This window comes from Molothrus aeneus, chromosome 4, assembly GCF_037042795.1.
Source record: "Molothrus aeneus isolate 106 chromosome 4, BPBGC_Maene_1.0, whole genome shotgun sequence".
Taxonomy (NCBI): Eukaryota; Metazoa; Chordata; class Aves; order Passeriformes; family Icteridae; genus Molothrus; species Molothrus aeneus.
In genome coordinates this window covers 3,903,800-3,927,703 of record NC_089649.1, presented here as the reverse complement: position 1 = coordinate 3,927,703, position 23,904 = coordinate 3,903,800, and the positions used below count along the sequence as shown (strand labels likewise).

Genomic DNA, 23,904 nt, shown 5'->3' with positions numbered 1-23,904 from the left:
CTGGTGCAATAGGAGAAGTCCCGGGGACTTGATGTTTGTAATGTGGGGTGTAGTTGGACTCTAGGTGGGATTTGTAGGTGGACACAAGATGTCTGGAGCTCTTAAGTTAGCCTGCAGCTCTTTGACTTTTGTCCTTTCTTTCAGGTGCAGAAGGATAAAATCCAGGGCAGAGCCCCCCATCTTGGGTGAGGGGATTCCCCCGAGCAGGTCAGTCACTGTTTGTCTCTGCAGAGGGAGCATAAATGATGGCTGTTACAGCAGTCTTCTTTGTCTCACTTTTTAGGAAGTCAAGGCTGAGAGCAGCAGTCAAGGCCGAGTGGGCGAGGTGAGCATTGAGTAGTGTACAGAAGCAGTTGTTTTTGCTGATGTCTCAGTTTCTGGTGCAGCTCTAAGCATCTCCACTTTTTTTTTATTATTTTAGGTGGTCCGCTTGCCATCTATCCTGGCCGAGCATGCCCATTCCACGTGTGTGCAGCTTAAGGTATCAGTGTGGCATCCTTGTCAGATTTGGGAGGTTGTGTTTTCACAGTGTCTGAGCATGCTTTTCTGCTTTGTTTCTTTGCAGGTGCTGTCGCTGCCCTAGGCATGCCAAGGAACGGAGGAGGGCAGGTGAGTCGGGGTTTAGGCAGGCTGACTCCTAGGTGAGCGTTACACAGCAGCATGCTAAGGGTGTACCTTTTCTTTTTGCAGGTATCTTCTGGGCACCCTCTGGAGTCAAATCAAGATTTGAGGTGAGCCGGGGCAGGGGTGCGGAGGAGCCCTGGGGGTTACTGTTTTTGAGGGCAATAGTCACCTTTTCTGTTTTGTCTTAGGTACCCTGAGGAGCCTCGTAGCCAAAGGTTGGAAAGGACAGCACCGAAGCACACACGGAGCACGTTTCAACATCCACGTCCGACCGAGGATGGATTTTGTCCTCTCATCTTCCAAAAGCGAAGTGTCGGGGCCAGTGGTTGGGAGAAGGGGAAAAACCTTTACTATCGCAGAGGGCAATTTGATGTCAGCTTAGCGGAGAGGTCTGTAGTGGGGTGGGCTGTCTGGAAGTAAAGGGAGAGGGTTTCCCCTCAGCCTCGCCAGGGCCTTTGCTGGGCAGGGCAGTTCCGACCCATCTCCACATTTTTGTGTACTTTGCGTCGTCCGCCTTCCTCGACTCAACATGGTCACGGATCTTTCCCCTGAGGAGCTCGCCTTCAGGTCCGGAGCTATAGCCACGGTCAGCCGCCCTCGGCTTCCTTCTCTAGGCTCGCTGAGCCTCTCGAGCATCCTCTTAACTGCTGTGGCACTAACTTCTTTTAACGAGTTACATTTCATCATCACGTGCTATCGTCATAGGGCTTCCTTTCCTTTGGCATCATCAGCCTCTGGCTCATCTTGCGCTAGGCATCTCGGGTCCCTAAGGGGACAGTGCCAGGCAGTTGCCACTTGTCTCTGTGTTATGTCACCCATGTCTATGTTATGTTGTCCGTGTCTGTGTCCGTTGTCTTCCATGTCATAGGCCTTTGTTACGTCTCGATGCTTTATCGGCACTATTCTGTGCCATATAGGCCGTGTTCTACTCACGTTCCTTTCTGAATATCCCTTCTTCTGGCATCTTTACATTTTTACTCTTTGAGACAGGAATGTCTCAAACGGACAAGATGTTCACATCCATCTTCCTTCTCACTACCAGCTTTGGTAGTGCCTTTTTTTCCATGCCCTTCTCTTGGACTGCTAGAGGGAGTGTCTTGCACCCTCCTCATGTGACTGCAGTACTTCTATAGGTTCCATCTTCTCAAGGGTATAGGACTCAAGAATTCATCTTCCAGCGAGTTATCTCAAGTCCTGTCTTTTATATTGTGTGTACCTGTGCTGGCTTATACTGTATGTACCTACACTCTATGTACACTTGCACTGTATGCATCGACTTACATTGTTGTGTGTACTTATATTGTACCACTTAAGGTTGGAGCTGCCCTGCCAGGGCACGTAGTCACAGTTAGGTAGAAGAGTTATAAAAACTTTACTGTTCATCTGTCTTTTATGGGATTTTGGGTAGAAAACTTACTGGTCCAGAGTGCAGACAAGTCCTAGCTGTCAGATAGCCACTCGTTGACCGCTTCCTGTCGTCTCACAGGTCCCTGAGGCTGCCGATTTCCCCAGAATCTACCATTTGACGTCAAGGAGCGCAGCCAGAAGATGTGTCAAGCACGTTCTTCAGCGTCTCGAGTAAGGGCCGCAGCGAGCGTGTAAGTGGGAAGAGCGTGTGAGCGTGTGTGAGAGCACGTGTCTGTGTCTGTCTGCGTCTGCTCGTCTCCGCATGTGTCAGCGCATGCTGACTGGATTACTGGATTTAACCTTGTGTGTGTGACTTTTGCTTTTCAAGTTTTTTAACTCATTTTTAAATTTAGAATAAAAAATCCCCAGCTGGGTTCCCCCCCCCCCCCCCCCCGGCTGTTTTTTTTTTTTTTCCTCGGTCCCGGTCAGTCTGTGAGGCGACGTTCATCACCAAAGTTTGGGCACAGACTGTCCAGGGACCGGGGTTTTTTTGTCAAGGAGGAGGATTTTTTTGAGGCTCCCGGAAACCACGTTCCCGAGGACCAATGATTGCTGGGGTGTAATTTAGCAGTTGTGATGAGAGGGATGGTGACTTCGTGTGTCATCTGAAGGGGGTGTTAATGGTAGATGAGTGTTGTTTTTTGTGTGCTTTTGTTGGTTTGGGTTTCCTATAACAATAAATCCACATGTAATGAAAATAGAAAAAGGTTATCATCTTGTGTTAATATGTGTGTTGTGTTGTATTGCTCTGTATTGCAGGGTGAGCACAGGGTGCACTCTCTCCTCCTTGCTGTGACACCTGGGCTGGCAGGGATGACACAGTGACCTCGGCCGGCCGATGCTGCCTGTGCCATCACCTGGCACTGACGTGTTTGATGAAAATCCTTTTGCTGGGATTTTTCTCCTGAGAAGCCTCAGAACAGAAATGGAACCAGTAACAATCTGCTGGCTGTGGAGTGTGGGCTGGAGATGGTTTAGCAACAGGGGCATCTTGGATTGGTCTCCTGTGCATTGTTTCTACTTGATGACCAATCATGGTCCAGCTGCGTCAGGGCTGTGAGCAGTCCCAGGTTTTTATTATTCATTCCTTTCCAGCTTTCTGATGTCTCCTTGCTCTTTTAGTATAGTTCTACTATCTCATTTTCTTTTAATATAATAGAGATCATAAAATAATATTTCAGCCTTCTGAAAGGTGGAGTCAAGATTCTCGTCTCTTCCCTCATCCTGGGGACCCTCATCACCACAATCAGCAGCCGAGCGGGTTTGTGCGAGCCTCTCAGTAACCCTTGGCCGGTCCCGAGTCGGCAGACACCGGGGGGGCAGCCCCGACACGGCCGAGAGAGGGGAGACACCCTCTGTGCCCCGAGGGTACTGAGGGCACCTGGGCTGGGGGGAGACACTCTCTGTGTGTGCCCCGAGGGTGCTGAGGGCACCTGGGCTGGGGGGAGACACTCTCTGTGTGTGCCCCGAGGGTGCTGAGGGCACCTGGGCTGGGCCCCTGTGCAGCACAAGAGACACCAGAGACAGCGGTAGATGATAAAGGGCTGACTCTTAGCAGGGGTTAATCCAAGGTTTTATTAGGAGTCCCAAAGGAGCTCCTGCACCTCAGGGGCCTCCTGCCGAGAGCCCCGGGAGATGTGCCAAGGTCACCTTTAAAGGGAGGTGGAAACCAAAAGTAGATAACATCCTACCAACCATTAAGTGACCCTAAGGGATGGATGCTGGGGGATCCAGACATACAGGACAGCGTATGGGGCAAGGCTTGGGGGGCTGACCCCTGGCCTCTGGCTCATCACTCGACGACTTGGACCGAAACTTCTGCATGGAGGGGATGGGAGGCTGAGTGATTGACAGAGAGCCAGGGTGGGGGTTTGGGGATGATCTCATCCCGGGAGAGGGATAACACAGGTAGAAGGAGGGGGGTACAGTTGGGGATAAACCATTTGGGAAAAATATGGGGATACAAAACAAAATGACTTCAAAGTATTACAAAGTATAAAAATGCACTACAGCAGGTTTGGGCAGCACCAAATAAAATGTAATAAAATGCTTTAAAAATAAAAAAATTAAAAATAAAAATTAAATAAAATTTAAAAAAACCAAAATTAATTTAAAGTAAATGAAAAACAAAAACTGTAAAGTGCTGTAAAGTGCTGTAAGAGTTCCCGAAAAGGTAGTGCCGTAATGCAAGACCCTCAAACACCACCACAATCACCAGCTTGAGTTGGTCTGGGCAGCACTAAATAAAAAAAACTAAAAACCTTTAAAAATAGAAAAATAAAAAATAAAATTTAAAAAATTAAATAAAATCTTTTAAAATAGAAAAATTAAAAATAAAAATTTAATAAAAAATAAAATTAAAAAATAAAATAAATGCTTTAAAAATAGAAAAATTAAAAATAAAAAATAAATAAAAAATAAAATTAGAATAATAAAATAAAAGCTATAAAAATAGGAAAATAAGAAATAAAATTAAAAAATAAAATTAAAGCTCTAAAAATAAAAAAAATAAAAATAAAAATTAAATAAAAAATAAAAAATAAATGCTTTAAAAGTAGAAAAATTAAAACTAAAATAAAAAATAAGATTAAAAAATTAAAATAAAAAGCTTTAGAAATAGAAAAATTAAAAATAGTAAGTAAATAAAAAATAAAATAAAAAAATAATATAAAAACCTTTAAATATAGAAAAATTAAAACTAAGTAAATAAAAAATAGAAAAATAAAATAAAAGCTTTAAAAATAGAAAAATTAAAAATAAAAAATAAAAAAATAAAATAAAAGCTTTACAAATAGAAAAAGTAAAAATAGAAATTAAATAAAAAATAAAATTTAAAAAAAGCTTTAAAAATAGAAAAATTAAAAATAATAAGTAAATAAAAACTAAAATTAAAAAAATAAAAATGCTTTAAAAATATATAAATTAAAAATAAAAATTAAGTAAAATTAAAAAAAACAAAATTAATTTAAAATAAATGAAAAACAAAATAAAAACTGTAACGTGCTGTAAAGTGCTGTAATCGTTCCATAAAAGGTAGTGCCGTAATGCAAGACCCTCAAACACCACCACAATCACCCGCTTGAGTTGGTCTGGGCAGCACTAAATAAAAAAAACTAAAAACCTTTAAAAATAGAAAAATAAAAAATAAAAAATAAAATTAGAAAAATACAGAAAGCTTTAAAAATAGAAAAATAAAAAATAAAATTAAAAAATAAAATTAAAGCTTTTAAAATAGAAAAAATAAAAATAAAATTTAAATAAAAAATAAAAATAAAAAATAAATGCTTTAAAAATTGAAAAATTAAAAATAATAAGTAAATAAAATTTTTAAAATAAAATAAAAAGCTTTAAAAATAGAAAAATTTAAAATAAACATTAAGTAAAAAATAAAATTAAAAAATTAAAATAAATTTAAAATAAATTAAAAACAAAATAAAAACCGTAAAGTGCTGTAAAGTACCATAAAATTTCCATAAAGGGTAGTGCCGTAAAGCGCGACTGTCGCAAAAGGTGCCGTAAAGCGCGACTGTCGCAAAAGGTGCCGTAAAGGGCGACTGTCGTAAAACTACCGTAATGCGCGACTGTCGTAAAAGGGGTCGTAAAGCAGAACTGTCGTAAAGGGGGCCGTAAAGCGCGACTGTCGCAAACGGGGCCGTAAAGCGCGACTGTCGTAAAAGGGGCCGTAAAGCGCGACTGTCGCAAAAGGGGCCGCAAAGCGCGACTGTCGCAAAAGAGGCCGTAAAGCGCGACTGTCGCAAAAGGGGCCGTAAAGCGCGACTGTCGTAAACGGGGCCGTAAAGCGCGACTGTCGCAAAACTGCCGTAAAGCGCGATTGTCGCAGAGGGGGCCGTAAAGTGTGACTGTCGCAAAGGGGGCCGTAAAGCGCGACTGTCGTAAAAGGGGCCGTAGAGCGCGACTGTCGCAAAAGGGGCCGTAAAGCGCGACTGTCGTAAAAGGGGCCGTAAATCGCGACTGTCGCAAAACTGCCGTAAAGCGCGACTGCCGTAAAATTATGCCATATAGGCTGGCAGCGCCGTGGCCGTCACGGAATGCCGCACAAGATCGCGACGGCCTCCCGAGTGGGCGTGTCCGGGATGGAGCGCCGTGTCGACGGGCTGACGTCATTAGGCGGCACTCTGCCTGCAGTGCGCCGGTCCAGACGGCAGGGGGCGCTGTGCCTGCAGTTCGCCGGCCCAGACGGCAGGGGGCGCTGTGCCTGCAGTGCGCCGGTGCAGACGGCAGGGGGCGCTGTGCCTGCAGTGCGCCGGTGCAGACGGCAGGGGGCGCTGTGCCTGCAGTGCGCCGGTGCAGACGGCAGGGGGCGCTGTGCCTGCAGTGCGCCCATGCAGACGGCAGGGGGCGCTGTGCCTGCAGTGCGCCCATGCAGACGGCAGGGGGCGCTGTATAAATAGAGTATTAAGTACAAACTATCTAGAAGAAGAAATAAAAGCTCTATGTCACCTGCAGCTGTAGAAAATTTCAGCTCCCATGGAGGAAATAATTTTCCTAAAATCATTACCGTTTTGGGGTTTTTTGCACTCCCCGGTAGCCTGAACGTTTCTACTGCTGCTTTTTTATTCTAAAGCTAGAATGGAAATCCAAGATTAGAAATACAGGGAAAGAAAGAGAGAAATGATTAAAGAGAGAAAGAAAGAAAGAGAGAGAGAGACAGAGAGAAAGAGAGAGAGACAGAAAGAAAGAAAGAAAGAAAGAAAGAAAGAAAGAAAGAAAGAAAGAAAGAAAGAAAGAAAGAAAGAGACAGAAAGAGAGCGAGAGAAAGAAAGAAAGAGAGAGAGAAAGAAATAGAGACAGAAAGAGAGTGAGAGAAAGAAAGAGAGAGAGAAAGAAATACAGACAGAAAGAGAGAGACAGAAAGAGAGCGAGAGAAAGAAATAGAGACAGAAAGAAAGAGACAGAAAGAGAGCGAGAGAAAGAAAGAAAGAGAGAGAGAAAGAAATAGAGAAAGACAGACAGAAAGAAAGAAAGAGAGGGACAGGAAGAGAGCGAGAGAAAGAAAGAGAGAGAGAAAGAAATAGAGAAAGACAGACAAAAAGAGACAGAAAGAGAGCGAAAGAAAGAGAGAGAAAGAAATAGAGACAGAAAGAGAGCGAGAGAAAGAGAGAAAGAAATAGAGAGAGACAGAAAGAAAGAGAAAGAGAGCGAGAGAAAGAAAGAGAAAGAAATAGAGAGAGACAGAAAGAAAGAGAGAGACAGGAAGAGAGCGAGAGAAAGAACGAGAGAAAGAAATAGAGACAGAAAGAAGGAGACAGAAAGAGAGTGAGAGAAAGAAAGAAAGAGAGAAAGAAATAGATAGACTGAAAGAAAGAGAGAGAAAGAGAGAGAGAGACAGAAAGAAAGAAAGAGAGAGAGAAAGAAATAGAGAAAGGGAGACAGAAAGAGAAAGACAGAAAGAAAGAAAGACAGACAGAAAGAAAGAAAAGGAAAAAGGAAAGGAAGAAAAAAAAAGGAAGGAAGAGAAAGGAAGAAAAAAAATGAAAAAGGAAAAGGGTGAGAGTGAAAAAGAAAGAGCGAAAGTGGAAAAAGGGGTGAAAAAACAGAGTGAAAAAAAGAAAAAAGAGTTGGAGTGGAAAAGAAAGGACATTCGGGAGGGGCGGTGCTTCCTAAGGTGCTTCCGCGCCCAGGAGCGAAGGAGCCGTTTGATCCCCCGGCGGGACCGCAGCTCCCGGTGGCGGAAAACGGAGCGGTGGCTGTCAGTCCGAGACTACAACTCCCGGCAGGCCCTGCGGCCGTAAAGCGCGGCGTCTGACGCAACGGCCGACGCGCCATATGAATGGCTGGCGGGCCGAGGCGGCCGCGCGCCGGGGGAGCGGGCTGGGCGCGGGGAGCTCCCGGCGCCTCTCCCGCGCGGGACGGAGCCGCGGCAGCGACGCTGGAGGGGCGAAGCCTCCGGCCGGCCGCCCGCACGGAGCCGAGCGGCGCGGAAGGGGCGTCCACCCGGTGCCTCGGCCTCGCTCAGCGGTCCCGGTGGCGGGGGCTCGGCTCGGGCGGGGCGCGCTGCCGCCCGCCGATGGCGGAGCGCCAGGCGGTGCTTTGCTGCCGCGGACCGGGAGCTGCAGGAGCCGCCCCGGGCGAGCGGCGCCGGGCGCTGCCGCGGTCACTGTGCGGCGGCTGGCGGAGGCGCGGGAGCCGCCGAGCTGCAGCCGTGTCCCTCGGGCTGCTGCCGCTGCTGCGGGCGGGGGCGGCCGAGCGGCTGGAATGACACGGCTGCTGAGTGCCTCAGTGCTCGTGGCTCTTTCTTCCACGCAAACAGATGGAGCGGCATCGCTGAGCAGTAAAACACAGCGATGGCCCGGAGAATGGCGAGCGCAAGGAGCGCCGGGCTGGATCCTTCTGCTGGCACAGGTGCGATCCGCAAACTCAGCCCCTTGTGCCCCTACCCTCCCGACCCCCAGGGGAAATGCTCTCCAGCCTCGAGCTGCTGCAAGACAAAACGTGTGATTTGACACTAGGGTCCGGAAAAGGTTTCCGTTTAGATTAGCAAATGCCTCAATTGTTCTTGGTTACATCCTAGGATCGGTTTTAGGCAGTGACTTTATACCGCTTGTCGGATTTTCTTGTGCAATGGTAAGAAAATAGGCAGGTCTGATACTGGTTTCGCTTTTTTTCTACTTCATGTTCCATGAGCTGCTTTTATCCAAGCAATTGTTTTAAAGTTCTACTGTAGGCGTTTCTGGTTCACTTTTTTTTTCTTTGCAGCACCCGTGACTATTTTTTTTCTCTAAATCGGCAGTAAATATAGCTGAGTAAAATTACCTTGGTTTTCTTCCTTCTTTTTTAACTTAATTGTTTTTATTAATAATCCTATTTGAATATGCAGAACAAGTGGGTATGTCCTGTAATATATCCTAGCTTTTCTTGTTTTCAGGGTACTCAGAAAATCTGTCTCCCTTGGAGTCCCACAAAACCATTCTCAGTGCAATCTCCATTAAGGTATGGATTGACAAGCCACCATCAGTTTAGATATTTGCCTGTGTACCTTTTCCTGTAATTCAGAGCTTGCGTTCTGTGGTTTTTATGATAAACCTATCAAACTTGTGAAACTGTTTTGCAAGTCTTAATCGTTGAAGGCAGCAAGAAGTGGTTTTAAAGCCTGTTCTTGAGCAGACAAAGGGGAAAAGTGTGCATTTGATGCTGAACTTGTCCTTTTTCATTTGACTTGCCTTGAATGATTTAGGAAGAGAGAGAACTAGAAAAAAGAGAGAAATAGAATTGGTTCTTGAGCCCTCCTAAAATGCTCCCCGTGATTCTGTGTGGAGCCAAAGTGAAGGGTGATGGAACAGAGCCCTGTGCTTTAGAAGGAAATCACTTTCAACCTGATCTCCACCCAGAGTCTCCCTAATTTCTGTTTTTAAAATGCAAACTAAGTTTAGGAAGTGTTGGAAGTTAGTATTTTGGGGAAGAAATGGCAGTTGCACCAACCGTTCCATTTCCCAGAGGCTCTGGGAACGATTCATTTTGTAAGCGCTGTAACTGCAATCGGTTGGTGGTTCGGGGTTGGAATGTGCACTTGCCCTCCTCTAAAGCACTCGTTCCTTTGCATTTCAGTGCCAGGAGTCTGGAGAAACTGGAGAAGAGCCCAAGAGACATTTTTCATCCTGAGATACAAAAGGTAGGAAGTGACTTTTCTTTGTTTGGTTCTTTTTCTTTATGATTTCCTGGAAATAGAAGTAATTAAGTATAGATACTACTGGTTTGTTTCTTCCAGTAGCTAATAATAATAATAATAATAATAATAATCTAATACTACTTAAACTGTCTCTTTATCCATTGAACTGGCCATTTCAAATCCAAACTTCTAAACACAAATAAAACCATCATCCTTGTAGAATCTTTAATAGGAGGGGGCTAAAGATGCTGTTTTTGTTGACAGGATTTATTGGTTCTTGAAGGGCAAGAGGTGAGTACAAGCCTGACTACTTCTTGCTCACAGACCCGTCCGGTGAGTACATCTTTGTATTTTGATGGGCTTTTGATGACTTCTAAATCAATTGCTCGTTACAGTAAAAAGAAGTAATGTTTTTTTGAACCTGACAGCAAAAATAACTTGAAGCACCAACTTAATAATAATAGATCACCAATATAAGTTAATGATTTTATGCTATACTATCAAAGTTTAAAGGTAAATTATTGTGTATTGGGAGATGGTATAAAATGTATGTTCTAATGCGTAGGATGTATACAAAGATACGTACATACATGAAAGTCCTTAGAGGAACAAATTGTTATGTCTTCTGTTTGACTGTTTATCATACAATATCTGGCTTTATTTCCCAGGGATTGGTGAATTTTAAATTTGGAGTCCTCTATGCTAAGGATGGTCAGCTTACAGGTGATGAAATGTTCAGTCATGGTGAGTTTTTCACCTTCTCCTTAATTGTTTTGCTCATCTGAAAAAAAAAAAAAAAAAAAAAAAGGTATGTTTATTATTTGTTACCCTGTTCTGTCCGTTTCCCCAGTATTTGCTGGAGCTCTGCTTACCCAAGCTTTGGGTAAAACAAGCTTTGGGTTCCTTCTGTCCCACTGGGTGTTGCCCAGTTTGGTTGCATCGGGTGAAATTCACCCTGAGCCCTTACAGAACCAGCTCAAACCACGTGAGAGCCATTCGCAGCTCTCTCAGGACACCCGGAGGAGGATGGGTGACGTTTCTGAGCATCTGGCAAGTGTACTTCTATCAAAACTCGGCCTGTGTAATTTCTGGGGAAAACCCTTCTGTATCCTGGAGGGTTCCTCAAACTCTGTTGAGGATCCAGGTAGCAGTTGCTCACCTGGATGGTTCCAGCTCCTCAAGTTAACACTTGTACTCTTGCCCTGTAGTTTAGATCTGTTGTAGTTTTGGTATTTTGCAAGATTTTGCGTCTTTGGAAAATAACGTGCGTTTCACTCTTTGGAACCTCTCGGATCATTCTTTGGTGCAGCACCACCTAATGGGACACTTGGCTGCTGTGCTGAAGGGCTTGGTTACTGGGATTGTAAATCCCGGAGAGTTTGTAAGTCTTCTGTCCCCAGGGAGGTGTCACGCTTTGTTCACTCTGTTTGTCAGGTGCTGCTTCTCGTCGGAAGTATTAACTTCAAACTGCCCTGTTCTTTTTTTAACTTTTTTTCCTGGTTCTCTCCGTAGGGCAGGGAAGGACTCTCGTATCCCGGTCGTCAGACTCAGCGCTGCCCGAGAAGATACAGAGAGTGTAAAAATCATAAGGAGCAAATAGGACTGCAGAGGAAACAAACTGGAGAGAACAAAAGGTGATATTGTTCTCCTTAGCCTGGATTAGAAACATCCCCTGTGCTTTGATGCCGGTGGCTGCCAGGGGCTCGTTAGGTCTTTTTAGGCAGGTGTAGGTGTTCACTTGTAGGTTCTATTTTTTGGCAAAGGACCATGAGAGAAGTTTATTTCTACATCCAAATAAACATTCATCTTATCTGAACATAACCTGTCATCCCATTTCTGACGTTAAGGACTCCTGTATAAATACTTGGGGAGGTTTTCTTTGTCGTTTCTGAATGGTTCCGTTTTGGTTCCATCTACCTGCCGGATACTTGAACGAGTCTGAGGTGGTTTAATTGCATACTGCTTCCTTGAAATTCTGTTGGTCTCTGCTTGGAACCCTTCTTGTAGTGCTTCATGAAAGACTTCTGATGGTGTTTTCTTGCCTGTTTGTGTTTAAGGTCGTGCTCTGATGCATTTACAGAAACCATGGCAGGAGAGAGTCAGCTGCTGGAGAAGAGGAGACAGTATTATCCCTGGGCAGCATAGAACTGCGCTACTGCTGTGTCATCAGCTGTGTCTGCACTGAAAGTAGCCACCTTCACTTGTAGGTAGCTCCTTGGTGCTTTAGGACACGCTGAGGGATTTATTCCTTTTGGGATCCACGATGAGAATTCCCAAGAGAGGTAGTAATAAGGTATGAGATTGGAAAAAAGCCTGTGTCCTTGGAATGTTGTTGTCAAAAGTTAATTTTTCCTTCTTTCTTAGCCAGTAGTCAGCTTTTTGCTTTATTTTTTGTGGGATCAGTATTTGATTGTTTAAAAAATTGCTTCAAAATAACTGCAGCGGCTGGCCACCAGGACCTTGTTCAGATTTGCCTATTTGCTTGTAGCTAAAACGTTTCCATATTGTTTCTCATTCTATTGAAGAAACTGCTGCCCAGTCAACTAAGAACTGAACATCTATCTGTCTGGGACATGGGGAGAGGATTTAGGTCGTGTCTTTGTTTCCAGAAAAAAGTTCCAGTGTAGTTTCTAACTAGAGGCAAAGGGGGGGTGAAGACTCGGGGCTCTGATGCCGTTGGGGGCACCCCGAGGTGCCCAGGAGAGGGAGCCCCACTGCGGTGCAGGAGCAGGTATGTTATCACGTACTAGAGAGCAAATTATAAACAGAAATATGAAAATTATAAATATAAAAATATTTTTTAAGTCGTTAAATAAAGCGGGGTTTTTTACTTGTCAATAGGCAGGGTTTTGATGATAAAAATGATAAATACAAAGAATATGAAGGTAGAAATCTAAGTCTAGAAATATATCATAAATACATACAGATAAAGTTTAAAACTAGAAGAAAAAAATCAGTTGCAGCAGTAGATACGATACATAATATAAATAATACTTTAAATACATGTCTAGAATTTTATAGATATTATATACAATTATTAATAGATTGCATCAAAAGAAACTATAAATATAAATGTGAATATAATTATGCAAAGTATAAAATTATTTCGATATCGTTTAAAAGAAGGCTTTTATTGTATTTATTTGGTTAGAGATGGGGTTTTTATTTGGATTAATAGAAGTATTCTAGAAATATAAATCTAACTATAGAAAGATACAATCGATAGAGAAAGATATTTCTAAAAACACAACCGAACGACGCCGCCTTCGGGGGAATCGCACGAGCTCGGCCGAAGCAAGGCGAGAGCGGCCGACCCTGACGGCCTCGAGCGAACCGGGGCGAGCGGAGCCGAGGCGCGCCGAAGGCACAGAGCGGCTGGGAGTTGGGCCGAAGCGAGGCGAGCTCTGCCGAAGAGGCGAATGCAGGCGCCAAGAGCCGAGTTGAGGCGACAAGAGCCGACTCGAGCCGAGCGTCTCCGGAGCGAGCCGAGCTCCGCCGAGCGCAGCATCCCGGGCAGGGCGAGGCGCCGGGCCGGGCTCGGGGTGCAGCCGGGGCTCTGGGGGGCTTCCCCGCCTGTCCCTCTCTCTAGCCCTCCTTCCTTCTCCCCGTATTCGCCTTCTCTCGCTCCCTTTCCCCCATTCCCTCTCCCCCCACAAACCCGGCTCCTTCCTGTCCTGTCCCTAGCCCGCTACTCCCTTCTGTTCCCCCTCTCTCCTTCCTCTGCCCAGCCTCCCTGTACCCTCGTCCCGGGCTTTCCCTTCCCGTCCCGCTTTCCTGCGCAGCCCGAGCTCCCTCGCCGCCCTTTCTCATGCGCTGCTCTCGCTCCTCTCTTCCCGTGCCCCCTTTCCTTCTTTGCCCCGCAGCCGCGGGGCTCGGGCTGCCGGAGAGTAAAGCCCCGAGGGCCGGAGCCCGGCGCCCCTGGGCCCTTGCAGGAGTCCCCGCGCGGGGCCGGAGGCTCTCGGCGGATCCCCCCGTGCCGCTCAAGCAGCCCGGCCGACAGCGCCGGAGCTGCGGCTTTGCCGGCATCGCGCTGAGAGCGGCCCCCGCCCTGTGCCGGGCCGTCCCCGCCGTCTGTGCCGCTCCCTCTCTCGCTGCCCCCGGCCCGTGACAGCGAGGCTGGGCAGGAACCTCAAGCCTTCTGGGGGCTGCCCCCGCTTTCTTGTTGCAGCAGAATCCCTTGCTGGGGCCATGCGCGTGTGGGAAGGGCTTGGGGGAAGCGCTGCGCTGCTGTCCAGGGCAGTCGGATTCGTTCTGAGCCTTCTTTGGGGGTCAGGAAAAGGGGGGGGGGGGTGAAGACTCGGGGCTCTGATGCCGTTGGGGGCACCCCAAGGTGCCCAGGAGAGGGAGCCCCACTGCGGTGCAGGAGCAGGTGGGGGGCGGGCGAGGGGCGGGGGTCACGCTGGGTGCCGTCCCCCAGAGGGACCCAAAGCTGCCACCAAATGCACAGGGAGGGAGGGGTGAGTGGGTGTAGGATGCTAAAACCTGGCAAGGCGTTCGGTTTTCTAGGTATTGCTAAAGAATAGGAATTGGTCTCTAAACTCAGCTGGGGAGAAACCCTCTCTACGCACTCATTTGTTTCCAGGAATGTAGAAGGTTCCGACTGGAGATGGGTAGTAGTTCTGAAGATATTGCCGTGAGGTTTTGATCTAGGAACGGACCGAGCTGTGCCCTGGAACCCTCAGAACAGCTGCAGGGGCTGAAGGCGATAGAAGGGGCTCTCTGGCACCTTTTGCCTCCGTTCTCTGCCAGCGCCCAAATCGTGTCGCAGTCCCGGAAGAGGCGCTTGTCATCCCGAGAGCCAAAAGGAAGACGTGTAAAATCCCAGCTCTGCCTTGGGTTTCGTGTGGGTTTTTTACTTCGTATTGATGTCATTCCAGAGAGCAAGGAAAGAAGAAATGTGACCGGGTCCCACTATTACTGTGTGAAGGCTTTCTTGAAAGGCTGCTGTATTTCTATTGTCTTTTCCCACTCCAAGCTTGACTTTTCCCTTCGTTTTTCGAGCTCTGCTGCATTGGGTGTCCCAAGGAGGGCGGGGTTCCTCAGCAGGGCTCTTAGGAGGTGGCGCTGATTCTGCTATTTCTGAAGGCGTCTCAAAGCGTGCTACCAGAATGACAGTTTTGTGCACTGGAAAGCTTTCCCTCAGTGCCATCAGCGCACGTCCGTGTCTGAATTGTGGAAGCAGACGGACTAAGAACAGCCAGCACCCGGAGCAGATGTCTGTTGGCTCTGTGTCTGTGAGAAGCGGGCTGTGTGCTGAACGGGGAGAGGCGCTGTTGGAGAGTGGCATCAGCGCCAGGTGTGAGCTGTGAGGATGATGAGGGGCTCGGAGCAGCCCCAGGTGTGAGCTGTGAGGATGATGAGGGACCGGCTCCTGCCGGGGCGGGGGGGGGGCGAGGCTGTTTTAGGGCGAGGCTTCGCCTCAGCTCCCTTTTGCATGGAGCTGCTGAGAAGAGGGGTTCATGGGGGGCTCCCGGGGCTGTCTCATGGAAGGACTGCGAGAGCTTCTCGCAGCGTCTGGGCGGGCGAACACCTGGATACGCGCTTGGAGACGCGGAGCATCGCTTCAAGGAGGTGCCGAGGGACGAATCTTTGTGCCGGGAAGCAGCAGCCGAACGGGTGAGCGCGTGTGGATTTGGAGCGGGGACTTTGGTCCTTTCCCTTTTCGATTTGATCTTGGCAGTCCCCCCTCCCCGGTTCCCCAGGAACAAAACCGGAGCTTGTGAAGACAAAAGAAATGAAGGAGAGGCAAGCAGCTACTCTCCTGATATTGTCTGTGTTCGAACTGGGAGGGATCCGCCTTCACCTGCGGTTCGAAGGGTGTTGATTGAAGGAAAACCTGCCTTTTCCCGGCTGTTAGGGGTATCCCAGGGGTGACAGGGAATCCCTGCGTTCCATTTGAACGAGAATGGGCAAAGTATTGTTGTCATCTGAGGGCTTTGATTTGAAGGCAGCCAGCCCATTTTCATCATCCTAAGGTTTAAATGGAGGGGACAGCGCTGGTGTCCCTCCTTTGCAAGGGTTTGAATTGAGGTCCAAATCCCCCTTTCCACACGGCTTGAAGGATTTCATTGGAGGAAAGCCCCTTCTTTTCTGCTCTCCCAGGGGATGAACTTGAAGGGGAGAACCCATTTCTTTGCCCTTGTTGAAGCGAGGTGAGCGCCGCCCGCGGCGTCAGTTTCGGGGTTCAGTTGCGGGAAGCCGCAGCTCTGGCAGCGTTTGCAGGGCTGCAGTCGGGCTGTGCCGCTGCATTTGAGGGCGCTTCTTGTGGCCGCGGCCCGGGCCGGAGCGTTGCCGCTCGGGAGCGCTGCCGGCCCGGGCCGGGCGGTTGCCGAGGCGCACGGGGAATTTGGCGCGGCAGCGGCGGAGCCGCTCTGCCGGTGCGAGCCGCCGTGCGGAGCCGAGGGCGGCTGGCGCCGGGCCGGCCGAGGGCGGCAGAGGCGGCGCGGGCGCTGCTGCGCCGGCCCGGCCGGTGCCCGCCGCTCTGTCCGCTCCGGGCGCGGGGCTCGGGCGCCGCCGGGGTCCCCCGGGCAGGGGGAGCGGGCGGGGGCGGGGGGGTCTCCGGGGCGGCGCCGCCCCTGCGCGCCGGAGGAGCCGCTTTGCCGCCGGGAGCCGCGCTCCGTCCGGGGCCGGCAGCGCGGGGTTCGGCTGCCGCAAGTTCTTGGGTGTCGTGGTTCGGAGGTGCTCTGTAGGGATCGATCGCACGGTTTTGTGTGGGTCGCAGTGGGTGTGCGCTAAGGGCTCTGGCGTTCTTCCTGAGCGGTACGGTTCTCGGTTCAGGTGGTGACGATAAAGGTTTGGTTTGAATCGAGTTCTGTAGTCGGATATTTTTTCTGCCGGGCTATTCTGTTTTTAAAGGCGTGCAATGGTTTCTACGGGTCGTTGCGCGAAGCAGCGGCTCGGATTTTAATTCTGTCGCGGTGGCTTTTATTAGCGTGGGCGTGTAGCGTTTGTTTCGGTGGGTTCGAGGTGGCGTCGTGTCGTTAATAGCAGCGGGGTTTTTAAAATCTCTCTAATTGCGTTCGTGTTTATCGTCTTCCAGGGCTGTTATTTATTTGGTTTGTTTGATTGTAGTGTATGTTTTATTGTTACGGGATCATTTGGGAGATATTGTTAATGGTTGCGTTTCTCTTTAGGCTTTGTGTTTATTTCTGGGTGGTATTTTTATTTTGATCGAATGAGGCTCTATGCGTTTATTCTTCAGCTGGGAATAATTTTTTTGTTGTAAATTAAAGTTGATTTGGTTTGGGGGACTTTTGTTTTACAAATGTATTTTCTTTTCTTTTTTTTTTCATTTTTTGTTGTCCTTTGACGTATTTGGTGGTTGTTGATCAGTTTTATTTTTGGGAACGTGGGTGTTTATATGGTGGGTCTTTTTAAGTAGTTTTTTTTTTTATTTGGGTAGTTATTTTCTTATTTTTTAGTTGTTGAGATTTTTTTTTTCTATTTCGTTAGTTAATTCGCTTTCTAAAGTACTTTTGACAGAGTATTGCTTATTCCTTGAGTTAGTGTAGATGTAGAATTTTGGTTATTTTTTTAATAACGTTCAGGGTCAGTGGCACTGTTGGGAGTTGAGTGAGTTGCTTTGGATTTTTTTAGAGGCTTTTGTGATTTGCTGCGTGTGTTTCTCCAGGGTTTTCTTTTCGTTTGGTTCCATTTTTCTGATGTGATGAGAACTGTCAGTGAAAAGAGTGTTGTGTGTTTTTTTCGCTGGCAGTTGTTTGGCTGGTGGAGGTATCTTGATGGTTTTGGAAGACATTGCTGGGAATTCGATGCTGTTTGTTTTGTCCTTGTATTTAGGAAATGGATTTTAAATGTAAAATTCTAAGGATAGCTATCTTTAAACAAAACAAGTAGATGAGTAGAAATGGGAATAAACTTTTATTTTGATCTATTCGGTCTATATTTAAAATTTAACAGGTAACATAAGTCATGATATATTCCAATAAGATATTGTATTTTTTAATAGAGCGTTGTGTATGTTTATAGATATATCAATAGAGATGATAAATATAAACACAACTCAAACGAAATTTTAAATATAGAAATGTATTGCGAATCTATGCAGATATAGATATAAAATTATTAAAGGATTGTAAATCTAAAGTGACATAAATCCATACAACACATAATACAAGTGATACTGTATATATCTTCTTATATATTATAGGAAGTAGCTATAAAATAGTTATATATATAGTACAACACTATGATATAATATATAAAACATTAGAGATAGGGTAAATATAAATACAACAATATTATTAAAAGTAGTTTAAAAGAAAGGATGGTTTTGTTTTTTATTTGGCAAAAGCAGGGGTTTTATTATAAAAACTACAAATACAAATAATAGAAAGGTAGAAATCTAATTGTAAAAATATCTCATGAATACATCAAGGTTGATATAAAAATTGAAAATATTAGAAAAAATAAGTTGTAGCAGTAGATATGGTACATAATAAAAATAATAATTTATCTCTATGATGTGAATAATATATATGTGAGATGTAATTATGAATAGAATGCATCAGTATAAACTGTGACTATAAATGTGAATATAATTATGCAAGCTATAAATATAAAACTATTTCAATATAGTTTAAAAGAAGGGTTTTTTGGTATTTGTTTGGTTAGAGATGGGATTTTTTTTTTGAATAATAAAAGTATGATAGAAATCTAGATCGAAGTCTAGAAATATACAATCAATATATAATGATATTGATAAAACCACAAAATATGAATAAATACAGATAATAGGAATAGACATAATAGATTGTATAAATGACGTAACACATCAATGTCCGGTATAAATATGCGTGTGAATAGAACTAGGGAAACTAGAACTATAAAATTTATTTAAAGAAGGTTTGAAAGAAAGGGGGCTTGTTTGGTTCTTGTTTGGTAAGAGGCAGGTTTTTGGCATTTATTTTTAGAGGAGTTTTTTGCGGGGGGGAATCGCCCCTGTTCTTTTTTGCCGCCTTGGCTGCCCGCAGCCCCAAGGCGCGCGGCGCCCCCGGCTGGGGTGGGCGGCGGTGCTGCCGCCTTGTGGGCAGAGCGCGGTACTGCAGCCCGCCGCCGCCAGGCCGCCCTCTTGGGCGTGGCGCGTGGCGGAGTTTGTTTGACCGTCTCAAAATGGCGGCCAAAAGGGCGGGCAGCCGGAGGACCGCGGTGTGTGTATCCGGATTGCCTGCACGGAACACCGACGTGGTCCCGGCGGGATTTTCTCTTGCGTTTCAGGTGTACCCGGCGCGGGCTGTGGGGTCAGCGGCGCCGCGGGCGAGCGTATTTTGGCGGGTTTCTGACCGGCATCTGAGTAATCGCCTTTCTCGGCCGAGGGGGGGGGGGGGTGGTTCTTTCTCAGCCGCCATCATGGGAGCGGCGCGTCGCCAATGTCACGGAGCTTCATTGACCTTCTCAAAATGGCGGCCAAAAGCGCGGGAAAATCGCGGACCCGGGAGTCTGCCGCCCTGTGGCCAGAGCGCGGTACTGCAGCCCCCCGAGCCAGAGCCCTGCCCCTCGCCGCTGGCACGGGGCAACGACGCGGCTGCCGAGCGAGGCAAGGGCAAGGGGCGGGAGCGAGCGGCGGGCGGGGCGGGCTCGGTAAATGGCCGGCAGGGGTGAAAGACGTTCAGGAGTGCAAAAGGGACACGATGGCTGAGAAGAATGGCCGGGCGGGGCGGGCGGCCTGGCGGGGCCGCTTTCGGCGGGCGGCGGAGGCGCGGTCGCAGCGCTCCGCGGGCCGGGGCCAGCAAGCGGGGGCGGGCGAGCGCCGTCGGAACGGGGCTGCACCCCCCGAGCCCGCGCACGCCCCTCTCCAGGTGCTGGAAGCGACGGCGGGCCGGAAAATCCCGGCGGGGCGGCGGCGCTGCCCGCCCTTTGTGCCGCCAGCTTTGCAAGGTAAGACCGCCCGCCCCGTCCCGCCCCGTGCCGCCGCCTCCCGGTGTCTGTAAACTTCCCTCTGGCTTCCCACTTCTCCGTGCTGGAGAGTGGGAGAAAGGTCCCTGCTGCTTGCCGTGTCCTCGGTGGGCAGAGAGCAGCTCTGACCTTGGCCGGATGGGCTGCTGAGGATTGGATCCATGGGGATGTGCTTTGATGCATTTAGTGACCTTTACAGATTTCTTTCCCCGCTTTTTTCAGTTCACAGAATCGTGGAATAATTCAGGTTGGAAGGGGCGCTAAAGATCACCTCATTCCAAGGCTGCTGCCGCCGTGGGCAGGGACGTGCTTCCATAGAGCATGCCCTGTGCCAGCCAGGTGCCAGAGGAGGAAGGAAGCCCTTCCCACCTGGAGCAGAGGCTGCTGCAGCTTGGCGTAGCCTTGTGTCACCGAGCGTGTGAGACAGAAAGGCCCTTCCTTTCTGGAGGGGTAACAACACTCAAAGCTCTTTCTCGGGACAAGCAGAGCAATGGAAGGCCAAAGTAGCCTTCAGTTCTTCCAGCAGATTTGGGAACAACTTGAAGGAGAAGCAGAGCTGGCCTGGTGCCTGCCAGCTGTAGTTCCTTTTCAGGCATGACGTGCAAGTTGCCCCTAGAAGTCCAAAGGCAGCTGTTTTTGTAGCAGAAGGAAGTCAGGAGGAGGCAAAGCCACCAGCTAAGTCTGGATAACAAACTTGGCTAACCTCTTTTCCCCCCCTCCTCCAAACAGGCAATTGTGCAGCATTCAGCAGAGATCTGCCCGGGAGGAAAAGCAGAGCCAATCTCTGAGAAGGGACGTGCGAGCTCTGGCGAGGACGGCTGCTCCCCCTGGCCTTGGTGTGGGACCTCCTGAGCTGCCATTCCTGAGGTGGGAGTGTTTCTCCTCTCATCCAGCCAAGCCAGAGACCGCCTAGGGAAGGAGCAGGTAAGGTTGAAGTACCGAGGTCTCCCGGGTAAGAAGTGACACGGCAAAAGGAAATGGCCTCAACTTGCAGCAGGGAAGGCTTAGATTGGATTGGAGGGACAATTTCTTCACTGAAAGGGTGGTCAGGCATAGGAGCAGGCTGCCCAGGGAAGTCCCCGTGCCTGGAGACATGTCAAGGATGTCAAGATGTGGTGTTTAGGGACCTGATTTGGGGGGGCAGCTTGGCAGTGCTGGGGCAGCAGCTGGGCTCGATGTCCTTAGAAGGCTTTTCCAACCGCAAGGATCCTATGGTTCTGGAAAGCCTTGACCCCTCTGGCTCTAGCACAGCACCTGGTTGCTGACAAAATGAGGCTGGTCATAGAGCCTGGAGGTCCCTGTGCCACAGGGAGAGGACAAGCCAGTGTCACCTGCAGGGAGGGTCTCGTCCCCAGAGAGCAGTCAGTGACTCCGTCCCTGCCCGGGGCTCTGGGTGCACCCTCGCGGGGGGGACACACCTGCCCTCCTTGCTGCTCTCGTCCTTATCCCATAGGGATTTAGCAGCAATCTTCTGTCTTTTCTTTAAAGCTGTCCTTGGGAGAGTTCAAAGAGAGGGTCATTAGTTATTTCAAAGCCTACATCTTTTACCTATTGGCACTGTAGAGAAAAGACACAAACCTGCTTTGCACCCTTCTGCCTGGAAGTCATTGTGACACAGGGAAGGGAGGAAGGGGCTGGCCGGGGTCAGCCTCTGCTGAGCCTCAGCTCTGGCTGCTCCTGCTCACTGGGTAAACCCAAAAGCTGTCGTGATCAAAAACGCAGGCGCCCTTCTGACCTGAGTCACAGGGGCCCTTTCTTCTGAATGACTCAAGATGGGAAATCATTCTTGGAGCTTCAGAAGAAAAAAAACCCCAAAACTGTAGGTACATTTGTAAGAGCGTGTATGTACGTACATTTCCTTCGATGAAGAAAATCTTAGAAATATCATGTCATGTCTGGCTTCCTAGAGAAGATCCTGAACTCTGGGCTTCTGAAAGCAAATGGCTGTGCATTTGTAGGAGCGTTTCCCTTCTTTTTATATGCCTCCCCCAGTCATCTTCTACCCTTGCCCATGGCAAGGAGAGTGTGGTGATTTGGCTGCTCCGCTCTGCCGAGGGTGTTGCAGGCTGTGTAGCAGGAGTGAGGCCTTTGTGGCTGCTCATCAGACATTTTCCTACAGCGTTCTCCCTGCAATGGTAAAATGAGACTTGTGTTAGCGAGCAGTCAAGTAGAGCAGGTAACATTAGAAAAGAATTGTTTCTGAGCTGCTGTACACTAGCACGTGTTTCCCCTTTCCGGCAGAGTGCAGCTGCCCAAGAAGGGATTTTTTGTGGCTCAGCCAGATGTGCTCCTGGCTCCCACCGAGACGCTGAGACGGAGCTGGGTTTGCATTCCAATGTCTTGGGACAGAGGCTCATGGGAAGTTTTCTCAGCTATCCAAGGCACGGAGCCCTGGAGCCAAGTCAGCCTGAGCTGCTGCGTGCTTGCTGTGAGCCTTGAGGTGAGCGCGCATCATTGCGGGCTTGGGATCGATTGAAATGCGCTAAGGAAACCAGCTCTGGCGAGGGAGGCAGGGAGGGAAATGCTCTCTTAACATGTGCCAATTCTTCTGTCAAACTCATCAGGGCAGGACAGCGTTCAGACTGAAAGTGTGAGAAGATGTGCAGTGAGACAGAGAATGTGACAGGAGCACCAGACTCACAAGTGCACGAATTTTGCTTTTGGCTTGGATTTAAACTCAGAAGTTGTAAGGAATTTGGGAAGGAGAAGGGACATTTCAGAAGGAGAAGAAGAAAAAGAAGTTGTTGTTGTTACAGCCCTGGCAAAATCTTTGGTTCGAGCTAATAAAGGAAGTTAGTTGAAATAAAAAAAAAAAGAAAAAAAGCGTGGGTTTTTTTCCCTCACTGTTGTATTTGTTGGTGGTAGATGGTGTGTTGTTTTATTTCTTGGTCTTATTAACTCTGTGTAAATAGTTTTTTGAGTGAAGCTCACTTTCTGGACGGGTTGGTTTGTATTTGAGGTAGGATTAATTTCAAGAGGTTTCTTTCCTAGACTTCTGACAGGTATTCCTGGGATTTTGGTTTTGTTTACTGTATGTATCAACAGAGAGATTTGGTAGGGCCAGCTGGGCTGCTGGAGTTTTGGGTGTTAATTTATTAGATGGCTTTTGTTAATCACAGAATAATTATATAAGTTAACAGCAAATTACCCAATTTATCTAGGTATGCTACCTAAACACAATGCTTTATGTCTTACAATTTTTCTGTTCTTCTGCTCCTAGTAGTTGTGTCAAAAAAGAAAGCGCTGTTATTTTTCTGAAGAGCTTTCTTCTTTAACAAGGCCTTTCCTCCCTTTGAATTTGAGTCAGAGGAGCCAAACAGCTGCAGCTGCTCTGGGGGCTTTTATATTCAGTGGGATTAGCCCCCTCCCTTTTCCCAGGCATCATGGGAATGGGAGGCTGGCACCATCAGGGCTATATTAACCCCAGCCTTTGCTGAGGGGTTTCATTCCCTCTCTGGGATGTGCTGGGGTAAGGGCTCTCCTGTCATTTCAGTGAAGAGGCTCTTTCAGCTTATCTCAGCTTGCTTTCAGCAGGTGTTTCTGGGCATCTAAAGCAACAGAGGCTTGGAAGATCCTGTGAAGAAAATGGCATGGAATACAGGGAGTATTTAAGTTCACGATTTTGTGTTTAGGGGTGGTAAAGTGCATTTGCAATTTCTGGTTTTGTTCTTGTTTTGTGTTTTTATTGTTTTTAGGAGGTGCACAGCTTCCAGAGATCCCAGGGTGTGTCAAGCACAGCACTTCTTTCAGCAGATTCATCATGTCACAGGAGGCATCTGCCCAGTGTCAAAAATGATGTTTGAGACTGAGGCTTCAGGTGAGTTGAGGGTTGTGACTGGGAGAGGGAGGGTGAGCAGGTATCCGGTTAGGAGTTATTGGGGGGCAGGGGGGTTTGCAGGCAGCAGGGTGAGAAAGGGTGTTTATCTGAGGGCCTCCACACACAAGGCTTTTCAGAAGCATAGCAGAGGCATTCCCATGTTTTCCTCACACAAGGTCATCCACTGCACTCACAGGAATGCCATTTAACTTTGCTTTTCTCTAACCCAGGTGCCACTCATAATAAAGGCCACACCTTTGGAATCAGGATGAAGGTGGAGCCTGAAGGAGCCAGGCACACTCAGGAGAGGGCAAGTAGCTGACTTGCTGGGATTTGGCCCACATAACTCTGAACTCATACGTTGGTTTTGGTTTTCTTTATTGTAGCTGACCGAGAGGCTAACAGGCGATCACGGGGCCCTCCGAGGCAGACTCATTTCAGGTGCAACGTGGATTCACATCGCCGATCATCCAAAAGATAAGTCGGGGCCACGGCCTGGAGATGGGAGAGCAGTGGG

The 23,904-nt window shown here is 47.8% G+C and overlaps 1 protein-coding gene and 3 long non-coding RNA genes across 7 annotated transcripts; all 4 read left to right on the top strand.

Annotated features, from left to right (window-relative positions):
• Nucleotides 1-212: 212 nt before the first annotated feature.
• Nucleotides 213-604, top strand: LOC136555755 (uncharacterized). Its single transcript, XR_010783534.1, has 3 exons — nucleotides 213-325; nucleotides 422-481; nucleotides 566-604. It is a non-coding gene; the product is annotated as an uncharacterized lncRNA (long non-coding RNA).
• A 416-nt stretch (nucleotides 605-1,020) lies between these two features.
• LOC136555901 (uncharacterized) lies at nucleotides 1,021-3,228 on the top strand. 2 transcript variants are annotated; one of them, XR_010783554.1, is made up of 2 exons: nucleotides 1,021-2,202; nucleotides 2,791-3,228. It is a non-coding gene; the product is annotated as an uncharacterized lncRNA (long non-coding RNA). The 2 variants fall into 2 exon arrangements; XR_010783553.1 differs by having other exon boundaries at nucleotides 1,021-2,222.
• Nucleotides 3,229-8,241: 5,013 nt separating this feature from the next.
• LOC136556302 (GTPase-activating Rap/Ran-GAP domain-like protein 3) lies at nucleotides 8,242-12,727 on the top strand. 3 transcript variants are annotated; one of them, XM_066549430.1, is made up of 7 exons: nucleotides 8,242-8,394; nucleotides 8,918-8,982; nucleotides 9,598-9,661; nucleotides 9,923-9,949; nucleotides 10,327-10,402; nucleotides 11,171-11,292; nucleotides 11,716-12,727. In XM_066549430.1, exons 1-6 carry the CDS (start codon nucleotides 8,248-8,250, stop codon nucleotides 11,236-11,238), a joined length of 447 nt encoding a protein of 148 aa, XP_066405527.1. In that variant the 5' UTR covers nucleotides 8,242-8,247; the 3' UTR covers nucleotides 11,239-11,292; nucleotides 11,716-12,727. The 3 variants fall into 3 exon arrangements, with proteins under 3 accessions (XP_066405527.1, XP_066405525.1, XP_066405526.1); XM_066549428.1 differs by having other exon boundaries at nucleotides 9,923-9,991; XM_066549429.1 differs by having other exon boundaries at nucleotides 9,923-9,991; nucleotides 11,171-12,727.
• A 7,594-nt stretch (nucleotides 12,728-20,321) lies between these two features.
• Nucleotides 20,322-22,384, top strand: LOC136556301 (uncharacterized). The gene is made up of 3 exons (XR_010783628.1): nucleotides 20,322-20,494; nucleotides 21,812-22,010; nucleotides 22,135-22,384. It is a non-coding gene; the product is annotated as an uncharacterized lncRNA (long non-coding RNA).
• The last annotated feature ends 1,520 nt before the right edge of the window (nucleotides 22,385-23,904 follow it).

Coding starts and splice junctions, on each gene's coding strand:
- LOC136556302 (XM_066549428.1), top strand. CDS start 8,248: ATGACACGGCTGCTGAGTGCCTCAGTGCTCGTGGCTCTTTCTTCCACG. Junction 9,662..9,922: donor TTCATCCTGAGATACAAAAG/GTAGGAAGTGAC, acceptor TTTTGTTGACAG/GATTTATTGGTTCTTGAAGG. Junction 9,992..10,326: donor CTTGCTCACAGACCCGTCCG/GTGAGTACATCT, acceptor TTTATTTCCCAG/GGATTGGTGAATTTTAAATT.